General features: G+C 48.9%; 1 protein-coding gene across 3 annotated transcripts in view; it reads right to left on the bottom strand.

The window, feature by feature from the left end:
* Positions 1-835: 835 nt before the first annotated feature.
* Positions 836-22,997, bottom strand: part of LOC130116841 (myotonin-protein kinase) — a 61,798-nt gene continuing 39,636 nt past the window's right edge. Inside the window, exons 13-15 of one of the 3 annotated variants that reach the window (XM_056284910.1) lie at positions 3,176-3,237; positions 2,528-2,602; positions 836-2,351 (exon numbers count right to left, since the gene is read on the bottom strand). In XM_056284910.1, coding sequence (XP_056140885.1) covers positions 2,250-2,351; positions 2,528-2,602; positions 3,176-3,237 — 239 coding nt within the window. In that variant the 3' untranslated portion in view covers positions 836-2,249. The remainder of the gene's footprint in view (positions 2,352-2,527; positions 2,603-3,175; positions 3,238-22,997) is intronic. The other 2 variants (XM_056284911.1, XM_056284912.1) reach the window with 2 other exon arrangements.

The raw sequence follows: 22,997 nt of genomic DNA, 5'->3' as shown, positions 1-22,997 counted from the left end.
AGCTGTAGATTGTTCCACTAACACCGCTAACTCATTGATGTAGATATTGAACAGGGTTGGACTCAAACTGCAGCCCTGTCTCACCCCTCGCCCTTGAGTGACATATTCTGTTCTTTTGTCACCAAGTCTTAGTCCGCACATATTTTCCAAATATATAGATTTGATTATGTCAAACACTTTACCCCCTACGCCACTTCGGATGATTTTATAGTATAAGCCATCGTACCAGATAGAATCAAATGCTTTCTTAAAATCAATGAAGCATGCAAATATTTTTCCTTTAATTTTTTGGTGAACATGTTGATTAATTAGGGTGTGTAGGGTGTAGATGTGATCTGTAGTGTGGTGATTTGGTAGAAAGCCAATCTGCTCAAGACACTTGCTCGAGACACTGTGTTCGGTAAGGAAGGCCTGTATTCGGGCGTTAATAATACAGCAGAAGACCTTCTTCCTCTCTCCCTCTCTCTCTTCCTCTCTCTCTCTGTCCCTCCCTCTCTCTCTCTTCCTCTCTCTCTGTCCCTCCTTCTCTCTCTCCCCCCCTCTCATTTCGCTGCAGTATCAGAAAGTAGAGCAGATACTGAGTGATGGACACCACCCTCTCTGAGGCCTACCTACCTGCTGCAGGGAGGGCCGTGTCTCCATCTCAAGCATCGTATGCAGACTATTGTAGGTTAAGCATTTCTACTTGCATTACACTCAAACTCTGAATCTTTATCCAACTCGACATTAGACATCTATTTCGCTTCCTCACATTGAAAGGATCCTTAGTGACAGAAGAACAACAAAGCACCTAAAGCAAAAGTCAGCAGCATGCCAGCCAGCCGGGGAGCAGCGGCTGCATGTTAAACGTATGTACGGACTGATGCTGCCAGAAGTCTTTGTCTGACAGTGTGATTTACTCGATGAGACGGGAATGGAGGACTCCTTGACCTTCCTCACATTTAAAAACAACATAGTCGGGGAGAAAGCTTTAAAACTTGGAAAACACTTTCTTGCAGTGTTAATAAATCAAACTCTGTCAGTGTTCAGTCCCACAAGCCCACAGGCTTATTTGTTAAGTACGTGTTTTGCTTTAGTATGTCTGACATCACACCACGTCTGTGAGTCCTTCCATTTCTTGTGGTCTGTCAGGAACTTCATGACCAGCTTACTCTCCTGGACTGTCCTGCTGCTGCTTGGTCCACTCAGACCTGTGCAAGCACACACACTCCTACGTAACCACACACACACACCAGGGCAGTCTATCTGGAAGTTTGTGTTGCATGACTGCTACTTCCTGTTTAGATGTTCCTCTACTTATGATGCTTTGTGTGCCGTAAAACTCTGGTGACTGACCTGGTTAAAGGATGACTGGTTTAAAGTGCTGTAGGAATAAACTGGACTCTGCAGGAGTTGAGCATTCTGATATCAATATTTCTAATGAGAGTGAATGCTCAAATCACACCCTGAATTTGACCTGGTGAGCCTTGCCGTTCCATTTTATTCTTCAGTTCACTATTTCCTGCAAAACCGTTCACCCTGAAATGACCCATGTAGGCAAGGCCTTAATTAATATGCAAAATTTATAAAAATACCAGACGTGGAAGAGTTATTATTAACCTCCTGAATACTCAAAACAGGCACAACAATAATAACATTCCTATAGTAGTGCAACACAACAAGTACAAACCACCCCTAGGTGCAGATACAAGATAAAAAAAGAGAAATTATATTCTGTAGCAAGTAAAGCACCAGAAAGGTCTAAAGTGGCTGGAGATAGTATGCTCAGAGTGATCTCACTTGCCCTGCTCTGTCACTCAAATGTGTGTGGACGTCATTGCAAGACGTTAGTTTAAGCAGACTCTTGTCCTCAGTATGATCTGAAGTCTCTATTTGCAGCCCTCATAGGTTAATGAAACATGTCGGCCCAGAAGATGTCGCTCATAAATTCCTCTTCCTTATTTCCCTGTGTTAAAACTGACTGCCCAGAAGTTGTCTTGGTCCACTGGTCTTGGCCTGCTAAGTTATTTGCAATTGTCACCATGTTCACAGGCCACACTAGGAACGATCACCTCCTATGAACATGCCTCAGCAGCTCTCGCTCAAACTTTTTTTTTCCCGTCTGTCCCAGTTTTCCCTCTCAACTTTGTGGCCTTCTGTGGTGGGGAATCTGAGGAGGTGTTGGATGCAGGAAGTGACAGTGGAGCTGGGGATGAACCCTTGCTCCTCTTCTCACGGGAGAGGTTGGCAAATAACCCCCCGGGGGAAACTCAGGAGAGCTCAGTGTAATAGTGTCTCTCCCAGGCTTGCAGCTCTCCCCCCTCTGCACACACCAGCAGGTAAGACTCACTCCTCACCTGTGGCAGGCGCACCTGCAAAGGGGAGGGGTAGACACAAAGAGAGAGAGAGAGAGAGAGAGAGTGAGAGAGAGATTGGTGTTATGTAGATTGAGAAAACAGGTACTGAAAGATCCAGGCAGCCCTAGCAAAAATCAGAAACGGACAAATGTATTGGTGTGATGAGTATTTTTGGATTAATATTTCCGCACCCTGTGAAACAGGAGCAGGTGGCGGTGTAGAGGGATCACCAGCGGGTAGTGGCAGGCAGGGGGCGCTCTCTCCTTCTGTAAGGCATTTAGAATCAGGCTGATGAACGGAGGGCTGCTTCATTAAGATGTAAAGATTAAAGCGTCTACGAGTTTTAGGTTTTTTTTTTATTGACTCTGCACGCTCCCTTGTGGACAGGAGCGGTAGTGTTTAAAAAACCCTGCAAGATATACAGTGATAAGGTGATGGTTATGTATGCTGTCTGTGTGCTATAAATCTTTTTGTCAGATTTCATGGGGAATGCGACCCGTAGACAAGCAGTTGGCATCATTATGTAATAATAAATAATCTTCTTGATGATGACACTTGATTTTTCCAGTCATATAGAGGCATCAAAATTAACCCGAGGCCGATTAATAATCAGTAAAGAGCTCTTTGTAAAAAAAAAAAAGCTTCTTCTCATATACACCTTTATGCTATGTATTTATAGAAAGTCTGGCCCTTAACAAGCAAGGTTTTGGTCACTAACAGTAAGACAGGAGATTTCTGTGAACAGATTAGAATATCAAACAGATTGCACAACCTCTTAAAGTGCCTTTTTTATTTTCAGCCATATAAAAAGAACATAAAGGTTGTAAATATAAGCTTACATCCCACGATGGGTCCATACAGTGGGCAGGCAGAGCAAAAGATGATGGGCAGATACTCAGCTCTGTGATTGGAGGAGAGAGAGGTACATCAGAGCTGCTGACATGCGGTGGCGCTGTTGCACACGTACTGTCTGGGGTGCACTGATGGCCAGCCAGATTTATAAACCACAAAGAAAAAGACAGAACCCCAAAACACAGGATATTTTGCAGTGATAGAAGAAATGGTTGCAGAAGTGAGTGGGTGTGAAAGAGGGAAGACGAAGAGTGATGGAACAATGGTAGTGACTGAAGTAAGCGAATGACATGTGTGTGTTGTGATCACACGTGGAGTGAAGTGCGTGCTTCCTCCATGCTGATGCAGTAATGGTGAATGCGGGTGTTACTTATCACACCTTCATCCATTAGTTATTAAAACACATTCATCCATTAGCTATTAAAACTGAGCAGCAGGAAGACGCTTGCATCTAAAGGGGGGAAAAGGGCTTGTCACACTTTATTGATTTATGTAAACAGGCATCCATGCCTCCTGCATACCAGGTCTATTCTTAGAGCGGGTATTTATCACCACATTCTGACAGAGAGTCCAACATAAGCAGATGCTGCTGGGCTATGTGAGGCTGTGTTTATTCAGACTGGCTCATATTGTCTGGAACTCATTCCAACCTCACATTAATGTTTCTCTTACGAGATGGAGGGCTGTAAAGTAGCACTTGGGTTGAGTGGATGTTTTTGCGATTAGGTAATATTGTGCAAATACCTGGACTTCTAAAAACAGCCCTGGAGTGGTAGAGGTATTCTACCAAGTAGGCCAAATGTGTTATGGCAAGATGTTCAGTGAGCCTGCAGCTCTGTCTCTCTCTAGATGGCGGAACGCCTTTCATGCTGAACGTCCATTAAGCTACTTATCTTTCACTACAGAAACCTCTCCACACTATGAACATTTCACTACAGAAAACTGTCCTCACCATGGATGTTTCACTACAGAAATCGCTCTTCACCATGGATTCCACCATGGACGTTTCACTGCAGAAACCTCTCCCCAGCATGGACCCCCCATGGACGTTTCAATACAGAAACCTCTCCTCACCATGGACGTTTCACTTCAGAAACCTTTCCCCACTATGGACGTTTCACTACAGAAACCTCTCCTCACCACAGACGTTTCACTACAGAAACCTGACCTCACCATTGAAGTTTCACTACAGAAATCTCTCCCCACTATGGACGTTTCACTACAGAAACCTCTTCTCACCATAGACGTTTCACTACAGAAATCTCTCCTCACCATTGACATTTCACTACAGAAATCTCTCCTCAACATGGACGTTTCACTACAGAAATCTCTCCTCACCATGGACGTTTCACTACAGAAATCTCTCCTCACCATGGGCGTTTCACTACAGAAATCTCTCCTCACCATGGACGTTTCACTACAGAAATCTCTCCTCACCATGGACGTTTCACTACAGAAATCTCTCTTCACCATGGATTCCACCATGGACGTTTCACTGCAGAAACCTCTCCCCAGCATGGACCCCCCATGGACGTTTCAATACAGAAACCTATCCTCACCATGGACGTTTCACTACAGAAACCTTTCCCCACTATGGACGTTTCACTACAGAAACCTCTCCTCACCACAGACGTTTCACTACAGAAATCTCTCCTCACCATGGACGTTTCACTACAGAAATCTCTCCCCACCCCACTCCACCATGGAACCTTCACTACAGAAACCTCTCCTCACCACAGACGTCTCACTACGGAAATCTCTCCCCACCCCACCCCACCATGGACGTTTCACTACAGAAATCTCTCTTCACCATGGACGTTTCACTACAGAAATCTCTCCTCGCCATGGACGTTTCACCACAGAAATCTCTCCTCACCATGGACGTTTCACTACAGAAATCTCTCCTCACCATGGACGTTTCACTACAGAAATCTCTCCTCACCATGGACGTTTCACTACAGAAATCTCTCCTCACCATGGACGTTTCAATATAGAAATCTCTCCTCACCATGGACGTTTCACTACAGAAATCTCTCATCACCATGGACGTTTCACTACAGAAATCTCTCTTCACCATGGACGTTTCACTACAGAAATCTCTCCTCACCATGGACGTTTCACTACAGAAATCTCTCTTCACCATGGATCCACCATGGACGTTTCACTGCAGAAATCTCTCGTCACCATGGACGTTTCACCACAGAAACCTCTCCTCACCATGGACGTTTCACTACAGAAATCTCTCCTCACCATGGACGTTTCACTACAGAAATCTCTCTTCACCATGGACGTTTCATTACAGAAATGTCTCCTCACCATGGAAATTTCACTGCCGAAATCTCTCCTCACCATGGATGTTTCACTACAGAAATCTCTCTTCACCATGGATCCACCATGGACGTTTCACTGCAGAAATCTCTCTTCACCATGGACGTTTCACTACAGAAATTTCTCCTCACCATGGACGTTTCACTACAGAAATCTCTCTTCACCATGGACGTTTCATTACAGAAATCTCTCTTCACCATGGATCCACCATGGACGTTTCACTGCAGAAATCTCTCCTCACCATGGACGTTTCACAACAGAAATCTCTCTTCACCATGGACTCCACCATGGACGTTTCACTACAAAATCCTTTCCTCACCATGGACGTTTCACTACAGAAATCTCTCCTCACCATGGACATTTCACTACAGAAATCTCTCCCCACCCCACTCCACCATGAAGTTTCACTACAGAAACTTCTCCCCAAAATGGACGTCTCACTACGGAAATCTCTCTCCACCCCACTCCACCATGGACGTTTCACTACAGAAATCTCTCTTCACCATGGACGTTTCACTACAGAAATCTCTCCTCACCATGGACGTTTCACTACAGAAATCTCTCCTCACCATGGACGTTTCACTACAGAAATCTCTCTTCACCATGGACGTTTCACTACAGAAATCTCTCTTTACCATGGACGTTTCACTACAGAAATCGCTCCTCACCATGGACGTTTCACTACAGAAATCTCTCTTCACCATGGACGTTTCACTACAGAAATCTCTCCTCACCACGGACGTTTCACTACAGAAATCTCTCCTGACCATCGACGTTTCACTACAGAAATCTCTCTTCACCATGGATCCACCATGGACGTTTCACTACAAAATCCTCTCCTCACCATGGACGTTTCACTACAGAAATCTCTCCCCACCCCACTCCACCATGGAAGTTTAACTACAGAAACCTCTCCCCACCATGGGTGTTTCACGACAGAAACCTCTCCCAACCCCACCATGGACGTTTAACTACAGAAACCTCTCCCCACCCCACTCCACCATGGAAGTTTCACTACAGAAACTTCTCCCCACCATGGACGTCTCACTACGGAAATCTCTCCCCACCATGGGCGTTTCACTACAGAAACCTCTCCCAACCCCACCATGGACGTTTCACTACAGAAACCTCTCCCCACCATGGATGTCTCACTACAGAAACCTCTCCCCAATATGCACTCCACCATGGACGTTTCACTACAGAAACCTGTCCTCACCATTGACGTTTCACTACAGAAACTTCTCCCAACCATGGATGTTTCACTAAAGAAACCTGTCCTCAAAATGCAATTCACCACAGAAACCTGTCCCCACCATGATCGTTTTAATAGAGAACCCTCTCCTCACCATCGTTTCCACCATGGACGTTTCAATACAGAAACATCTCCTCACCATGGACTCCACCATGGACGTTTCACTACAGAAACCTGTATTCACCATGGACGTTTCACTACAGAAATCTCTCCCAACCCCACCATGGACGTTTCACTACAGAAATCTCTCTTCACCATGGACGTTTCACTACAGAAATCTCTCCTCACCATGGACGTTTCACTACAGAAATCTCTCCTCACCATGGACGTTTCACTACAGAAATCTCTCTTCACCATGGACGTTTCACTACAGAAATCTCTCCTCACCATGGACGTTTCACTGCAGAAATCTCTCCTCACCATGGACGTTTCACTACAGAAATCTCTCTTCACCATGGATCCACCATGGACGTTTCACTGCAGAAATCTCTCCTCACCATGGACGTTTCACTACAGAAATCTCTCTTCACCATGGACTCCACCATGGACGTTTCACTACAGAACCCTCTCCTCACCATGGACTCCACCATGGACGTTTCACTACAGAAACCTGTATTCACCATGGACGTTTCACGACAGAAACCACTCCTCACCATGGTCGTTTCACTCTAGAAACCTGTCCTCACCATGGACGTTTCACTATTGAAACCACTCCACACCATGGAAGTTTCACTGCAGAAACCTCTCCCCACCATGGACGTTTCACTACAGAAACCTCTCCCCACCATGGACTCCACCATGAACGTTTCACTACAGAAACCTCTCCCCATCATGGAGGTTTCACTAAAGAAACCTCTCCTCATCATGGACGTTTCACTGCAGAAACCTCTCCCCACCATGGGCATTTCACTGCAGAAACCTCTCCCCACCATGGGCATTTCACTGCAGAAATCTCTCCCCACCATGGACGTTTCACTAGACAAACCTCTCCCCACCATGGATTCCACCATGGATGTTTCACTATAGAAAAATGTCCTGACCATGGACTCCACCATGGAATATTCACTACAGAAACCTCTCCTTACCATGGACGTTTCACTACAGAAATCTCTCCTCACTATGGATGTTTCACTACAGAAACCTGTTCTCACCATGGACATTTCACTACAGAAACCTCTCCTCAACATGGCCTTTCATTACAGAAACATCTCGCCATGGACTCCACCATGGACTATTCACTACAGAAACCTCTTCTCACCATTGAAGTTTCACTACAGAAACCTGTCTTCACCATGGACGTTTCACTGCAGAAACTTCTCCTCACCATGGACGTTTCACTGCAGAAACCTCTCCCCACCATGGACATTTCACTATAGAATCCTCTTCCCACCATGGCCGTTTCACTACTTAAAGCTCTCCTCACCATGGACTCCACCACGGATGTTTCGCTACAGAAACCTCTCCCCACTATGGACTCCATCATGGAAGTGTCACTACAGAAACGTCTCCTCACAATGGACGTTTCACTACAAAAACCTCTCCTCACCATGGACGTTTCACTACAGAAACCTCTCCTCACCATGGACGTTTCACTACAGAAACCTCTCCTCACCATGGACATTTCACTACAGAAACCTCTCCTCACCTTGGACGTTTCACTACAGAAACCTCTCCTCACCATGGATGTTTCACTACAGAAACCTCTCTTTACCATGGACGTTTCACTGCAGAAAACTCTCCTCACCATGTTTCACTACAAAAACCTCTCCTCACCATGGACCCCACCATGGACGTTTCACTGCAAAAACCTCTCCTCACCATGGACGTTTAGCTATAGAAACCTCTCCTCACCATGGACGTTTCACTACAGAAACCTCTCTTCACTATGGACTCCACCATGGACGTTTCACTACAGAATCTTCTCCTCACCATGGACGTTTCACTACAGAAATCTATCTTCACTATGTACGTTTCACTACAGAAACCTCTCCCCACCCCACCCCACCACGGATGTTTCACTTCAGAAACCTCTCCCCACCATCGACGTTTCACTACAGCAACCTCTCCTCGCCATGGACTCCACCATGGAATATTCACTACAGAAACCTGTCCTTACCACGGACGTTTCACTACAGAAATGTCTCCCCACTATGGACGTTTCACTACAGAAACCTCTCCTCACCATGGACGTTTCACTACAGAAACCTCTCCCCACTATGGACGTTTCACTACAGAAACCTCTCCTCACCATGGACGTTTCACCAGAGAAACCTCTCCTCACCATGGACGTTTCACTGCAGAAACCTCTCCTCACCATGGATGTTTCACTACAGAACCCTCTCCTCGCCATGGACTCCACCATGGAATATTCACTACAGAAACCTCTCCTTACCATGGACGTTTCACTACAGAAATCTCTCCTCACTATGGATGTTTAACTACAGAAACCTGTTCTCACAATGGACGTTTCACTACAGAAACCTCTCCTCAACATGGCCTTTCATTACAGAAACATCTCGCCATGGACTCCACCATGGACTATTCACTACAGAAACCTCTTCTCACCATTGAAGTTTCACTACAGAAACCTGTCTTCACCATGGACGTTTCACTGCAGAAACTTCTCCTCACCATGGACGTTTCACTGCAGAAACCTCTCCCCACCATGGACATTTCACTATAGAATCCTCTTCCCACCATGGCCGTTTCACTACTTAAAGCTCTCCTCACCATGGACTCCACCACGGATGTTTCGCTACAGAAACCTCTCCCCACTATGGACTCCATCATGGAAGTGTCACTACAGAAACGTCTCCTCACAATGGACGTTTCACTACAAAAACCTCTCCTCACCATGGACGTTTCACTACAGAAACCTCTCCTCACCTTGGACGTTTCACTGCAGAAACCTCTCCTCACCATGGATGTTTCACTACAGAAACCTCTCTTTACCATGGACGTTTCACTGCAGAAAACTCTCCTCACCATGTTTCACTACAAAAACCTCTCCTCACCATGGACCCCACCATGGACGTTTCACTGCAAAAACCTCTCCTCACCATGGACGTTTCACAACAGAAACCTCTCCTCACCATGGACGTTTAGCTATAGAAACCTCTCCTCACCATGGACGTTTCACTACAGAAACCTCTCTTCACTATGGACTCCACCATGGACGTTTCACTACAGAATCTTCTCCTCACCATGGACGTTTCACTACAGAAATCTATCTTCACTATGTACGTTTCACTACAGAAACCCTCCCCACCCCACCCCACCACGGATGTTTCACTTCAGAAACTTCTCCCCACCATCGACGTTTCACTACAGCAACCTCTCCTCGCCATGGACTCCACCATGGAATATTCACTACAGAAACCTGTCCTTACCACGGACGTTTCACTACAGAAATGTCTCCCCACTATGGACGTTTCACTACAGAAACCTCTCCTCACCATGGACGTTTCACTACAGAAACCTCTCCTCACCATGGACGTTTCACCAGAGAAACCTCTCCTCACCATGGACGTTTCACTGCAGAAACCTCTCCTCACCATGGATGTTTCACTACAGAACCCTCTCCTCGCCATGGACTCCACCATGGAATATTCACTACAGAAACCTCTCCTTACCATGGACGTTTCACTACAGAAATCTCTCCTCACTATGGATGTTTAACTACAGAAACCTGTTCTCACAATGGACGTTTCACTACAGAAACCTCTCCTCAACATGGCCTTTCATTACAGAAACATCTCGCCATGGACTCCACCATGGACTATTCACTACAGAAACCTCTTCTCACCATTGAAGTTTCACTACAGAAACCTGTCTTCACCATGGACGTTTCACTGCAGAAACTTCTCCTCACCATGGACGTTTCACTGCAGAAACCTCTCCCCACCATGGACATTTCACTATAGAATCCTCTTCCCACCATGGCCGTTTCACTACAGAATCTTCTCCTCACCATGGACGTTTCACTACAGAAATCTATCTTCACTATGTACGTTTCACTACAGAAACCTCTCCCCACCCCACCCCACCACGGATGTTTCACTTCAGAAACCTCTCCCCACCATCGACGTTTCACTACAGAACCCTCTCCTCGCCATGGACTCCACCATGGAATATTCACTACAGAAACCTCTCCTTACCATGGACGTTTCACTACAGAAATCTCTCCTCACTATGGATGTTTAACTACAGAAACCTGTTCTCACAATGGACGTTTCACTACAGAAACCTCTCCTCAACATGGCCTTTCATTACAGAAACATCTCGCCATGGACTCCACCATGGACTATTCACTACAGAAACCTCTTCTCACCATTGAAGTTTCACTACAGAAACCTGTCTTCACCATGGACGTTTCACTGCAGAAACTTCTCCTCACCATGGACGTTTCACTGCAGAAACCTCTCCCCACCATGGACATTTCACTATAGAATCCTCTTCCCACCATGGCCGTTTCACTACTTAAAGCTCTCCTCACCATGGACTCCACCACGGATGTTTCGCTACAGAAACCTCTCCCCACTATGGACTCCATCATGGAAGTGTCACTACAGAAACGTCTCCTCACAATGGACGTTTCACTACAAAAACCTCTCCTCACCATGGACGTTTCACTACAGAAACCTCTCCTCACCTTGGACGTTTCACTGCAGAAACCTCTCCTCACCATGGATGTTTCACTACAGAAACCTCTCTTTACCATGGACGTTTCACTGCAGAAAACTCTCCTCACCATGTTTCACTACAAAAACCTCTCCTCACCATGGACCCCACCATGGACGTTTCACTGCAAAAACCTCTCCTCACCATGGACGTTTCACAACAGAAACCTCTCCTCACCATGGACGTTTAGCTATAGAAACCTCTCCTCACCATGGACGTTTCACTACAGAAACCTCTCTTCACTATGGACTCCACCATGGACGTTTCACTACAGAATCTTCTCCTCACCATGGACGTTTCACTACAGAAATCTATCTTCACTATGTACGTTTCACTACAGAAACCCTCCCCACCCCACGCCACCACGGATGTTTCACTTCAGAAACTTCTCCCCACCATCGACGTTTCACTACAGCAACCTCTCCTCGCCATGGACTCCACCATGGAATATTCACTACAGAAACCTGTCCTTACCACGGACGTTTCACTACAGAAATGTCTCCCCACTATGGACGTTTCACTACAGAAACCTCTCCTCACCATGGACGTTTCACTACAGAAACCTCTCCTCACCATGGACGTTTCACCAGAGAAACCTCTCCTCACCATGGACGTTTCACTGCAGAAACCTCTCCTCACCATGGATGTTTCACTACAGAACCCTCTCCTCGCCATGGACTCCACCATGGAATATTCACTACAGAAACCTCTCCTTACCATGGACGTTTCACTACAGAAATCTCTCCTCACTATGGATGTTTAACTACAGAAACCTGTTCTCACAATGGACGTTTCACTACAGAAACCTCTCCTCAACATGGCCTTTCATTACAGAAACATCTCGCCATGGACTCCACCATGGACTATTCACTACAGAAACCTCTTCTCACCATTGAAGTTTCACTACAGAAACCTGTCTTCACCATGGACGTTTCACTGCAGAAACTTCTCCTCACCATGGACGTTTCACTGCAGAAACCTCTCCCCACCATGGACATTTCACTATAGAATCCTCTTCCCACCATGGCCGTTTCACTACTTAAAGCTCTCCTCACCATGGACTCCACCACGGATGTTTCGCTACAGAAACCTCTCCCCACTATGGACTCCATCATGGAAGTGTCACTACAGAAACGTCTCCTCACAATGGACGTTTCACTACAAAAACCTCTCCTCACCATGGACGTTTCACTACAGAAACCTCTCCTCACCATGGACATTTCACTACAGAAACCTCTCCTCACCTTGGACGTTTCACTGCAGAAACCTCTCCTCACCATGGATGTTTCACTACAGAAACCTCTCTTTACCATGGACGTTTCACTGCAGAAAACTCTCCTCACCATGTTTCACGACAAAAACCTCTCCTCACCATGGACGTTTCACTGCAAAAACCTCTCCTCACCATGGACGTTTCACAACAGAAACCTCTCTTTACCATGGACGTTTCACTACAGAATCCTCTCCCCACTATGAACGTTTCACTTGGGAAACCTCTCCCCACCATGGACTCCACCGTGGACGTTTCACTACAGAATCTTCTCCTCACCATGGACGTTTCACTACAGAAACCTCTCCTCACCATGGACGTTTAGCTATAGAAACCTCTCCTCACCATGGACGTTTCACTACAGAATCTTCTCCTCACCATGGACGTTTCACTACAAAAATCTATCTTCACTATGTACGTTTCACTACAGAAACCTCTCCCCACCCCACCCCACCACGGATGTTTCACTTCAGAAACTTCTCCCCACCATGGACGTCTCACTACAGAAACCTGTCCCCACCATAGACTCCAACATGGACGTTTCACTGCAGAATCCTCTCCTCACCATGGACGTTTCACTACAGAAACCTCTCCTCATCATCAACCTTTCACAACAGCAACCTCTCCTCACCATGGACTCCACCATGGAATATTCACTACAGAAACCTCTCCTCACCATGGACGTTTCACTACAGAAATCTCTCCTCACCATGGACGTTTCACTACAGAAATCTCTCTTCACCATGGACGTTTCACTACAGAAATCTCTCCTCACCATGGACGTTTCACTGCAGAAATCTCTCCTCACCATGGACGTTTCACTACAGAAATCTCTCTTCACCATGGACTCCACCATGGACGTTTCACTACAGAACCCTCTCCTCACCATGGACTCCACCATGGACGTTTCACTACAGAAACCTGTATTCACCATGGACGTTTCACGACAGAAACCACTCCTCACCATGGTCGTTTCACTCTAGAAACCTGTCCTCACCATGGACGTTTCACTATTGAAACCACTCCCCACCATGGAAGTTTCACTACAGAAACCTCTCCCCACCATGGACTCGACCATGAACGTTTCACTACAGAAACCTCTCCCCATCATGGAGGTTTCACTAAAGAAACCTCTCCTCATCATGGACGTTTCACTACAGAAACCTCTCCTCACCATGGACGTTTCACTGCAGAAACCTCTCCCCACCATGGACATTTCACTGCAGAAATCTCTCCCCACCATGGACGTTTCACTACAGAACCCTCTCCTCACCATGGACTACACCATGGAATATTCACTACAGAAACCTCTCCTCACCACGGATGTTTAACTACAGAAATCTCTCCTCACTATGGATGTTTAACTACAGAAACCTGTCCTCACCATGGACGTTTCACTACAGAATCTTCTCCTCACCATGGACGTTTCACTACAGAAATCTATCTTCACCATGGACGTTTCACTACAGAAATCGCTCCTCACCATCGATGTTTCACTACAGAAATCTCTCTTCACCATGGACGTTTCACTACAGAAATCTCTCCTCACCATGGACGTTTCACTGCAGAAATCTCTCCTCACCATGGACGTTTCACTACAGAAATCTCTCTTCACCATGGACTCCACCATGGACGTTTCACTACAGAACCCTCTCCTCACCATGGACTCCACCATGGACGTTTCACTACAGAAACCTGTATTCACCATGGACGTTTCACGACAGAAACCACTCCTCACCATGGTCGTTTCACTCTAGAAACCTGTCCTCACCATGGACGTTTCACTATTGAAACCACTCCACACCATGGAAGTTTCACTGCAGAAACCTCTCCCCACCATGGACATTTCACTACAGAAACCTCTCCCCACCATGGACTCCACCATGAACGTTTCACTACAGAAACCTCTCCCCATCATGGAGGTTTCACTAAAGAAACCTCTCCTCATCATGGACGTTTCACTACAGAAACCTCTCCTCACCATGGACGTTTCACTGCAGAAACCTCTCCCCACCATGGACATTTCACTGCAGAAATCTCTCCCCACCATGGACGTTTCACTACAGAACCCTCTCCTCACCATGGACTCCACCATGGAATATTCACTACAGAAACCTCTCCTCACCACGGATGTTTCACTACAGAAATCTCTCCTCACTATGGATGTTTAACTACAGAAACCTGTCCTCACCATGGACGTTTCACTACAGAATCTTCTCCTCACCATGGACGTTTCACTACAGAAATCTATCTTCACCATGGACGTTTCACTACAGAAATCGCTCCTCACCATCGATGTTTCACTACAGAAACCTCTCCCTACTATGGACGTTTCACTACAGAAACCTCTCCTCACCATGGACATTTCAGTACAGAAACATCTCAAGACCATTGACGTTTCACTACAGAAACCTCTCCTCACAATGGACTCCACCGTGGACGTTTCACTACAGATCCCTCTCCCCAACTTGGACCCCACCATGGACGTTTCACTGCAGAAACTTCTCCTCACCATGGACGTTTCACTACAGAAACCTGTCCTCACCATGGCCTTTTCACTACAGAAATCGCTCCTCACCACAGATGTTTCACTACAGAAATCTCTCCTCACTATGGATGTTTAACTACAGAAACCTGTCCTCACCATGGACGTTTCACTACAGAAACTGCTCCTCACCATGGATGTTTCACTACAGAAATCGCTCCTCACCATCGATGTTTCACTACAGAAACCTCTCCCTACTATGGACGTTTCACTAAAGAAACCTCTCCCAACCCCACCATTGACTTTTCACTACAGAAACCTCTCCCCACCATGGATGTCTCACTACAGAAACCTCTCCCTGTAGAGCCGAAGGAACGGAGAAGACCGTAGGTTCACACTTTAGCCGTGTAGGCAACTTTCTTTAATCCACGGTAAATCAGAGAGACAACAAAACCACAGCTCGACTGAGCGGAGGCGGCAAGAATAATCAGAAAACTGGCTGAACAACCATAACTTAACCCTGCGTTAACCTGCCAGGGCAACCCTGACTTAACCCTTAGTTCCTGGGTCGAATTCTATCCCCAATACGTGACCACCACATGAGCCCCCCCCAGAATTCGCCCTAGTAATCAAAGTCAGGCAGGCGCGGGGGCCGACAGGCCGTCCGCAGCGGCTCCGGGTAACAGGGGCCGGAGTGTCTCTGGGAGGCATTGAGGCGGGCCTGTGGAGGTCGGCCTGAGGAGCAGAAGAGGCCGCGCGGGCCTCCACGGGGGGAGGAGGCGGAGCCGGGGGACGACCGCGACGAGGAGGTTGGGCTAACTCCAACGGCTGCGTCAAGTTCAGGTGTGCGGGTTTAACACGGTCCACTGAAACATGCTCGGCCGTGCCCCCAAAATCCACCACCAGGTGCTTAGTTCCCCGTTCCAGGACGCGGAAGGGGCTGTCATAAGGGGGTTGCAGAGGGAGGCGGTGCGCGTCGTGACGCATGAACACGTAGTCCGCTGACTGCAGACCTGGGGGCACCTGGGACACCGCGGCGCCGTGTTGGGCGGTAGGGATGGGTGTGAAAGCTCTGACCCCGTCCAGCAAGGAGGCTCGTTGGTCCACACCTGACCAGGGACGCGTTGCGTTGGGCATGAAATCACCTGGGACTCGCAGCGGCGTGCCGTACAGCAGCTCCGCAGAGGAGGCTTGTAGGTCTTCCTTCGGGGCGGTCCGCAGGCCCAGCATGACCCATGGGAGCTTGTCGACCCAGTTGCAGTCCTTGAGTAGCCCGAAGCGCAGCCTTCATGGACCGGTGGAAGCGCTCACATAGGCCGTTCGCCTGAGGGTGGTAGGCGGTAGTGCGGTGAAGCTTGACACCCAGAGCCTCACCCACAGCATTCCATAGCTCTGAGGTAAACTGTGGCCCGCAGTCAGATGAAAGGTCGGAAGGCGCACCGAAACGTGAGACCCACGACCCAATAAAAGCCCGGGCCACATCAGCAGACGTCGTGGATGCCAGGGGAACAGCTTCAGGCCAGCGCGTAGTCCTGTCCACCACAGTGAAGAGGTAGGTGAACCCATGGGAGGGGGGTAGGGGACCAACCAGGTCGACGTGGACATGGTCAAATCGTCTCTCCGGCACTGCGAAGCGTTCCAGGGGCGCCTTAATGTGGCAGTGTATCTTAGCCCGCTGACAGGCAACACATGAGTCTGCCCACGCTTTCACGTCTCTCTTAAGTCCCTCCCACACAAACTTAGCAGAGGTCAGGCGCACGGATGGCTTACCGCCTGGATGAGAGAGGCCGTGCACAGCTTCAAACACGGGGCGTCTCCAGCTGTCCAGGACAATGGGCCTGGGCTGTCCTGTGGAGACGTCACACAGGAGGGTGACACCTGTGTCGCTGAAAGGAACGTCCTGCAGGCAGAGCCCCGTGTCGGAGGTCCGGAGACGGAGGATGCTCGGGTCCGTGGCCTGGTCAGCGGCCATCTGTGCATAGTCCAGGCCTAGGTGGACCGCTCCGATCACTGCCCTAGAGAGGCAGTCAGCTACCTGGTTAGACTTACCAGCGATGTGCTGAATGTCGGTAGTGAATTCCGAAATGTAGGAAAGTGGTCGCTGCTGGCGAGCGGACCATGGCTCGGCCGTCTTGGACATGGCAAACGTGAGGGGCTTGTGGTCCACGTACGCAGTAAACTCGTGGCCCTCTAGCAGGAACTGGAAATGCCGGGCGGCGAGCCAGAGACCGAGGAGTTCCCTGTCAAAAGTACTATACTTGCGCTCTCGGGGTGTAAGCTGGCGACTGAAAAAGGCCAAAGGCTGCCAAGCCCCCCCCCACCCACTGCTCGTGAACCGCACCAACAGCATAGTCCGATGCATCCGTGGTTATGGAAATAGGCGCTGTAGGTGAAGGATGCGCTACCAGGGTAGCCTGGGAGAGCGCAGCTTTAGTCTCGGTGAACGCACGGTCCCGCTCTGCTGTCCAGTCGACGGCCTGGTTGGGGGACTTGCCTTTCAGCGCCTCGTACAGTGGCCGGATGATAAAGGCGGCTCGGGGAATGAAGCGGTGGTAGAATGTCACCATCCCGATGAACTCCCTGATTGACGAGCTGTTTGGGGGCGTGGAAAGGCCGCCACCGCTTCCACCTTTGAGGGCAGGGGGACCGCCCCGTCCCCAGTGATGCGGTGCCCGAGGAAATCAATGGCCGTCAGCTCGAACCGGCACTTCGCCGGGTTGACGATCAGCCCATGCTGGCTGAGGCGTGTGAAGAGGGCGTGAAGATGGGACAGGTGTTCTTCCTCAGAGGCGCTGGCGATGAGTATGTCGTCCAAATAGACGAAGATGAAAGGAAGGCCACGGAGAACTGAATCCATCAGCCGCTGAAAGGACTGGGCCGCGTTTTTGAGTCCAAATGGCATTCGTAGGAATTCAAATAGGCCGAATGGGGTAGTCACCGCTGTCTTGGGGATGTCCGAGGGGTGCACGGGAACTTGATGATAACCACGGACCAGGTCGACTTTTGAGAAGACGCGTTTGCTAGACAGGTTTGCAGAAAAGTCCTGGATATGCGGGACAGGATAGCGGTCGGGCGTGGTGGCGTAATTTAGTCGGCGGTAGTCCCCGCATGGGCGCCAACCTCCATCAGGCTTAGCGACGATGTGGAGTGGGGACGCCCACGGGCTGTCAGAGCGGCGGATGATCCCCATGCGTTCCAGGTGCTCGAACTCCTGGCTCTGGCGTAGACCGGGGGGCCCTTCGTAGCAATGTGATGCTCCACCCCATGCTTAGCGGTGGGTGCAGAGAAGGTAGGCTGGGTGAGGTCAGGGAACTCAGCGAGGAGGCGGTTGAACTTGTCTGCCTCTGAGAGAGAGTTCGCTAGACCTGCATAGGCCGCTTCCCCCCGTGTACATGCGAAGGAGGAAAGGTTAAGGCGTCGACCAGACGGCTGTTCTGAATGTCCACTAGCAAACCGTAAGCGCACAAAAAATCAGCTCCGAGGAGGGGAAGTGTTACATTGGCCATGACGAACTCCCACGTGAAACATTGTCCACCAAAACACAGTTCTACAGACCGCACGCCGTAGGTGTGGATAGGACTGCCGTCAGCCGTCGCCAACCGGGGGCCCCGCTCCCCGCCCATGATGTCGACGTCAGTAGCAGGGAGCACGCTTCTCTGTGGGCCCGTGTCACAGAGAAATCGCCGACCGGAGATGGTGTCGAGGATGAAGAGTAGCCTGCTCGTATCGCCAACACTCATGGCCACTACTGAGTGTTGGCCCTCTCGTTTCCCGTCGGCCTGTAGTTGCAGGGGGAACGGCACCGTTTAGCTTTCGCGCCAAATCGAGCGTGGTACCTACAGAGTCCAGAGGGCTTGTAGCGGTCTGATGCTGTGGCGCCACCGTCGGGCCACGCCCGCGATGTCGGCGGGGGACCAGTGAAGGTAGGAGCCAGCACCCCGGCATGAGAGGAACGTTGTGTAGCGACGAAGAATCGGTCAGCCTCCTTTGCCAGCTCACGGGGATCAGTGATGGTGGAGTTAGCGAGCGCAGTCTGGACGTGGGGCGGCATGTTGCGCAGAAACAGCTCCATAAACAGGAAACATGGCTTTTCTTGACCCAGTAGATTTAACATCCTGCTCATTGGCTCCGATGGTTTGCCATCTCCCAAGCCCTGAATTGCGAAGAGGCGACGTGCTCTCTCCGTTGTTGACAGTTCAAAAGTTTCAAGGAGGAGATGTTTAAGTGCGGCGTATTTACCATCGGCCGTTGGGTTGGTTATGAAACCGCTTATCCTGGAAGCCGTAGCACCCCCCAGCGCTGCCACTACGTAGTAGTACCTGGTCTCGTCTGCTGTTATGTCTCTGAGCGCGAACTGTGCCTCAGCCTGCGCGAACCATGTAGCCGCGGAAGACTCCCAAAACTCCGGCAGTTTAATTGCAACGGCGTTCGTAGCCATAATGTGTGTGGTTTCAGAAAACTTATCCGAAAACCGACGTCGGGGTCACCAGTGTAGAGCCGAAGGAACGGAGAAGACCGTAGGTTCACACTTTAGCCGTGTAGGCAACTTTCTTTAATCAACGGTAAATCAGAGAGACAACAAAACCACAGCTCGACTGAGCGGAGGCGGCAAGAATAACCAGAAAACTGGCTGAACAACCAGAACTTAACCCTGCGTTAACCTGCCAGGGCAACCCTGACTTAACCCTTAGTTCCTGGGGGGAATTCTATCCCTAATACGTGTCCACCAAATCCCCACCATAGACTCCAACATGGATGTTTCACTACAGAATCCTCTCCTCACCATGGACGTTTCACTACAAAAACCTGTCCTCACCATGGACATTTCACTACAGAAACCTCTCCCCACCCCACACCACCCTGGACGTTTCACTACAGAAACCTGTCCTCATCATCGACGTTTCACTACAGCAACCTCTCCTTGCCATGGACTCCACCATGGAATATTCACTACAGAAATCTCTCCTCACTATGGATGTTTAACTACAGAAACCTCTCCCTACTATGGACGTTTCACTACAGAAACCTCTCCTCACCATGGACGTTTCACTGCAGAAACCTCTCCTCACCGTGGATGTTTCACTACAGAAACCTCTTACCACTATGGACTCTACCATGGACGTTTCCCTACAAAAATCTCTCCTCACCATGGACCCCACCACGGACATTTCACTGCAGAAACCTCTCCTGACCATGGACATTTCACTACAGAAACCTCTCCCCACCATGGACCCCATCATGGACGTTACACTACAGAAACCTCTCCTGACCATGGACATTTCACTACAGAAACCTCTCCCCACCATGGACCCCATCATGGACGTTACACTACAGAAACCTCTCCTTACCATGGACATTTCACTACAGAAACCTCTCCCCACCATGGACCCCCATCATGGACGTTTCACTACAGAAACCTCTCCCCACCATGAACGTTTCACTACAGAAACCGCTCATCACCATGGACCCCACCGTGGACGTTTCACTACAGAAACCTCTCCCCACAATGGACCCCACCATGAACGTTACACTACAGAAACTGCTCCTCACCATGGACGTTTCACTACAGAAATTGCTCCTCACACCAATGTTTCACTACAGAAACCTCTCCCTACTATGGACGTTTCACTACAGAAACCTCTCCTCACCATGGACATTTCAGTACAGAAACATCTCACGACCATTGACGTTTCACTACAGAAACCTCTCCTCACCATGGACTCTACCGTGGACGTTTCACTACAGATCCCTCTCCGCAACTTGGACCCCACCATGGACGTTTCACTACAGAAACCTGTCCTCACCATGGACTCCACCATGGACGTTTCACCACAGAAACCTATCTTCACTATGGACGTTTCACTACAGAAACCTCTCCCCACCCCACCCCATCATGGATGTTTCACTTCAGAAACTTCTCCTCACCATGGACGTTTCACTGCAGAAACCTCTCCTCACCGTGGATGTTTCACTACAGAAACCTCTTACCACTATGGACTCTACCATGGACGTTTCCCTACAAAAATCTCTCCTCACCATGGACCCCACCACGGACATTTCACTACAGAAACTTCTCCTCACTATGGACGTTTCACTACAGAAACCTCTCCCCACAATGGACCCCACAATGGATGTTTCACTGCAGAAACCTCTCCTGACCATGGACATTTCACTACAGAAACCTCTCCCCACCATGGACCCCATCATGGACGTTACACTACAGAAACCTCTCCTGACCATGGACATTTCACTACAGAAACCTCTCCCCACCATGGACCCCATCATGGACGTTACACTACAGAAACCTCTCCTTACCATGGACATTTCACTACAGAAACCTCTCCCCACCATGGACCCCCATCATGGACGTTTCACTACAGAAACCTCTCCCCACCATGAACGTTTCACTACAGAAACCGCTCATCACCATGGACCCCACCGTGGACGTTTCACTACAGAAACCTCTCCCCACAATGGACCCCACCATGAACGTTACACTACAGAAACTGCTCCTCACCATGGACGTTTCACTACAGAAATTGCTCCTCACACCAATGTTTCACTACAGAAACCTCTCCCTACTATGGACGTTTCACTACAGAAACCTCTCCTCACCATGGACATTTCAGTACAGAAACATCTCACGACCATTGACGTTTCACTACAGAAACCTCTCCTCACCATGGACTCTACCGTGGACGTTTCACTACAGATCCCTCTCCGCAACTTGGACCCCACCATGGACGTTTCACTACAGAAACCTGTCCTCACCATGGACTCCACCATGGACGTTTCACCACAGAAACCTATCTTCACTATGGACGTTTCACTACAGAAACCTCTCCCCACCCCACCCCATCATGGATGTTTCACTTCAGAAACTTCTCCCCACCATGGACGTCTCACTACAGAAACCTCTCCCCACCATGGACGTTTCACTACAGAAACCTCTCCCAACCCCACCATGGACTTTTCACTAGAGAAACCTCTCCCCACCATGGATGTCTCACTACAGAAACCTCTCCCCACCATAGACTCCAACATGGATGTTTCACTACAGAATCCTCTCCTCACCATGGACGTTTCACTACAAAAACCTGTCCTCCCCATGGACGTTTCACTACAGAAACCTCTCCTCGCCATGGACTCCACCATGGAATATTCACTACAGAAACCTCTCCTCACCATGGACGTTTCACTACAGAAACCGCTCCTCACCTTGGATGTTTCACTACAGAAACCTCTCCCTACTATGGACGTTTCACTACAGAAACCTCTCCTCACCATGGACGTTTCACTACAGAAACCTGTCCTCACCATGGACGTTTCACTGCAGAAACCTCTCCTCACCATGGATGTTTCACTACAGAAACCTCTTACCAATATGGACTCTACCATGGACGTTTCCCTACAAAAATCTCTCCTCACCATGGACCCCACCACAGACATTTCACTACAGAAACTTCTCCTCACTATGGATGTTTAACTACACAAACCTGTCCTCACCATTGATGTTTCACTACAGAAACCTGTCCTCACCATGGACCTTTCACTACAGAAACCTATCCTCACCATGGATGTTTCACTACAGAAACCTCTCCCCACCATGAACGTTTCACTACAGAAACCGCTCCTCACCATGGACTCCACCGTGGACGTTTCACTACAGAAACCTCTCCCCACAATGGACCCCACCATGGATGTTTCACTGCAGAAACCTCTCCTGACCATGGACATTTCACTACAGAAACCTCTCCCCACCATGGACCCCCTCATGGACGTTACACTACAGAA

Source organism: Lampris incognitus, chromosome 8 (genome assembly GCF_029633865.1).
Source record: "Lampris incognitus isolate fLamInc1 chromosome 8, fLamInc1.hap2, whole genome shotgun sequence".
In the NCBI taxonomy this organism is placed as follows: Eukaryota; Metazoa; Chordata; class Actinopteri; order Lampriformes; family Lampridae; genus Lampris; species Lampris incognitus.
Note: the sequence above shows the minus strand (reverse complement) of the source record. Positions and strands in the feature narration are given on the sequence as shown.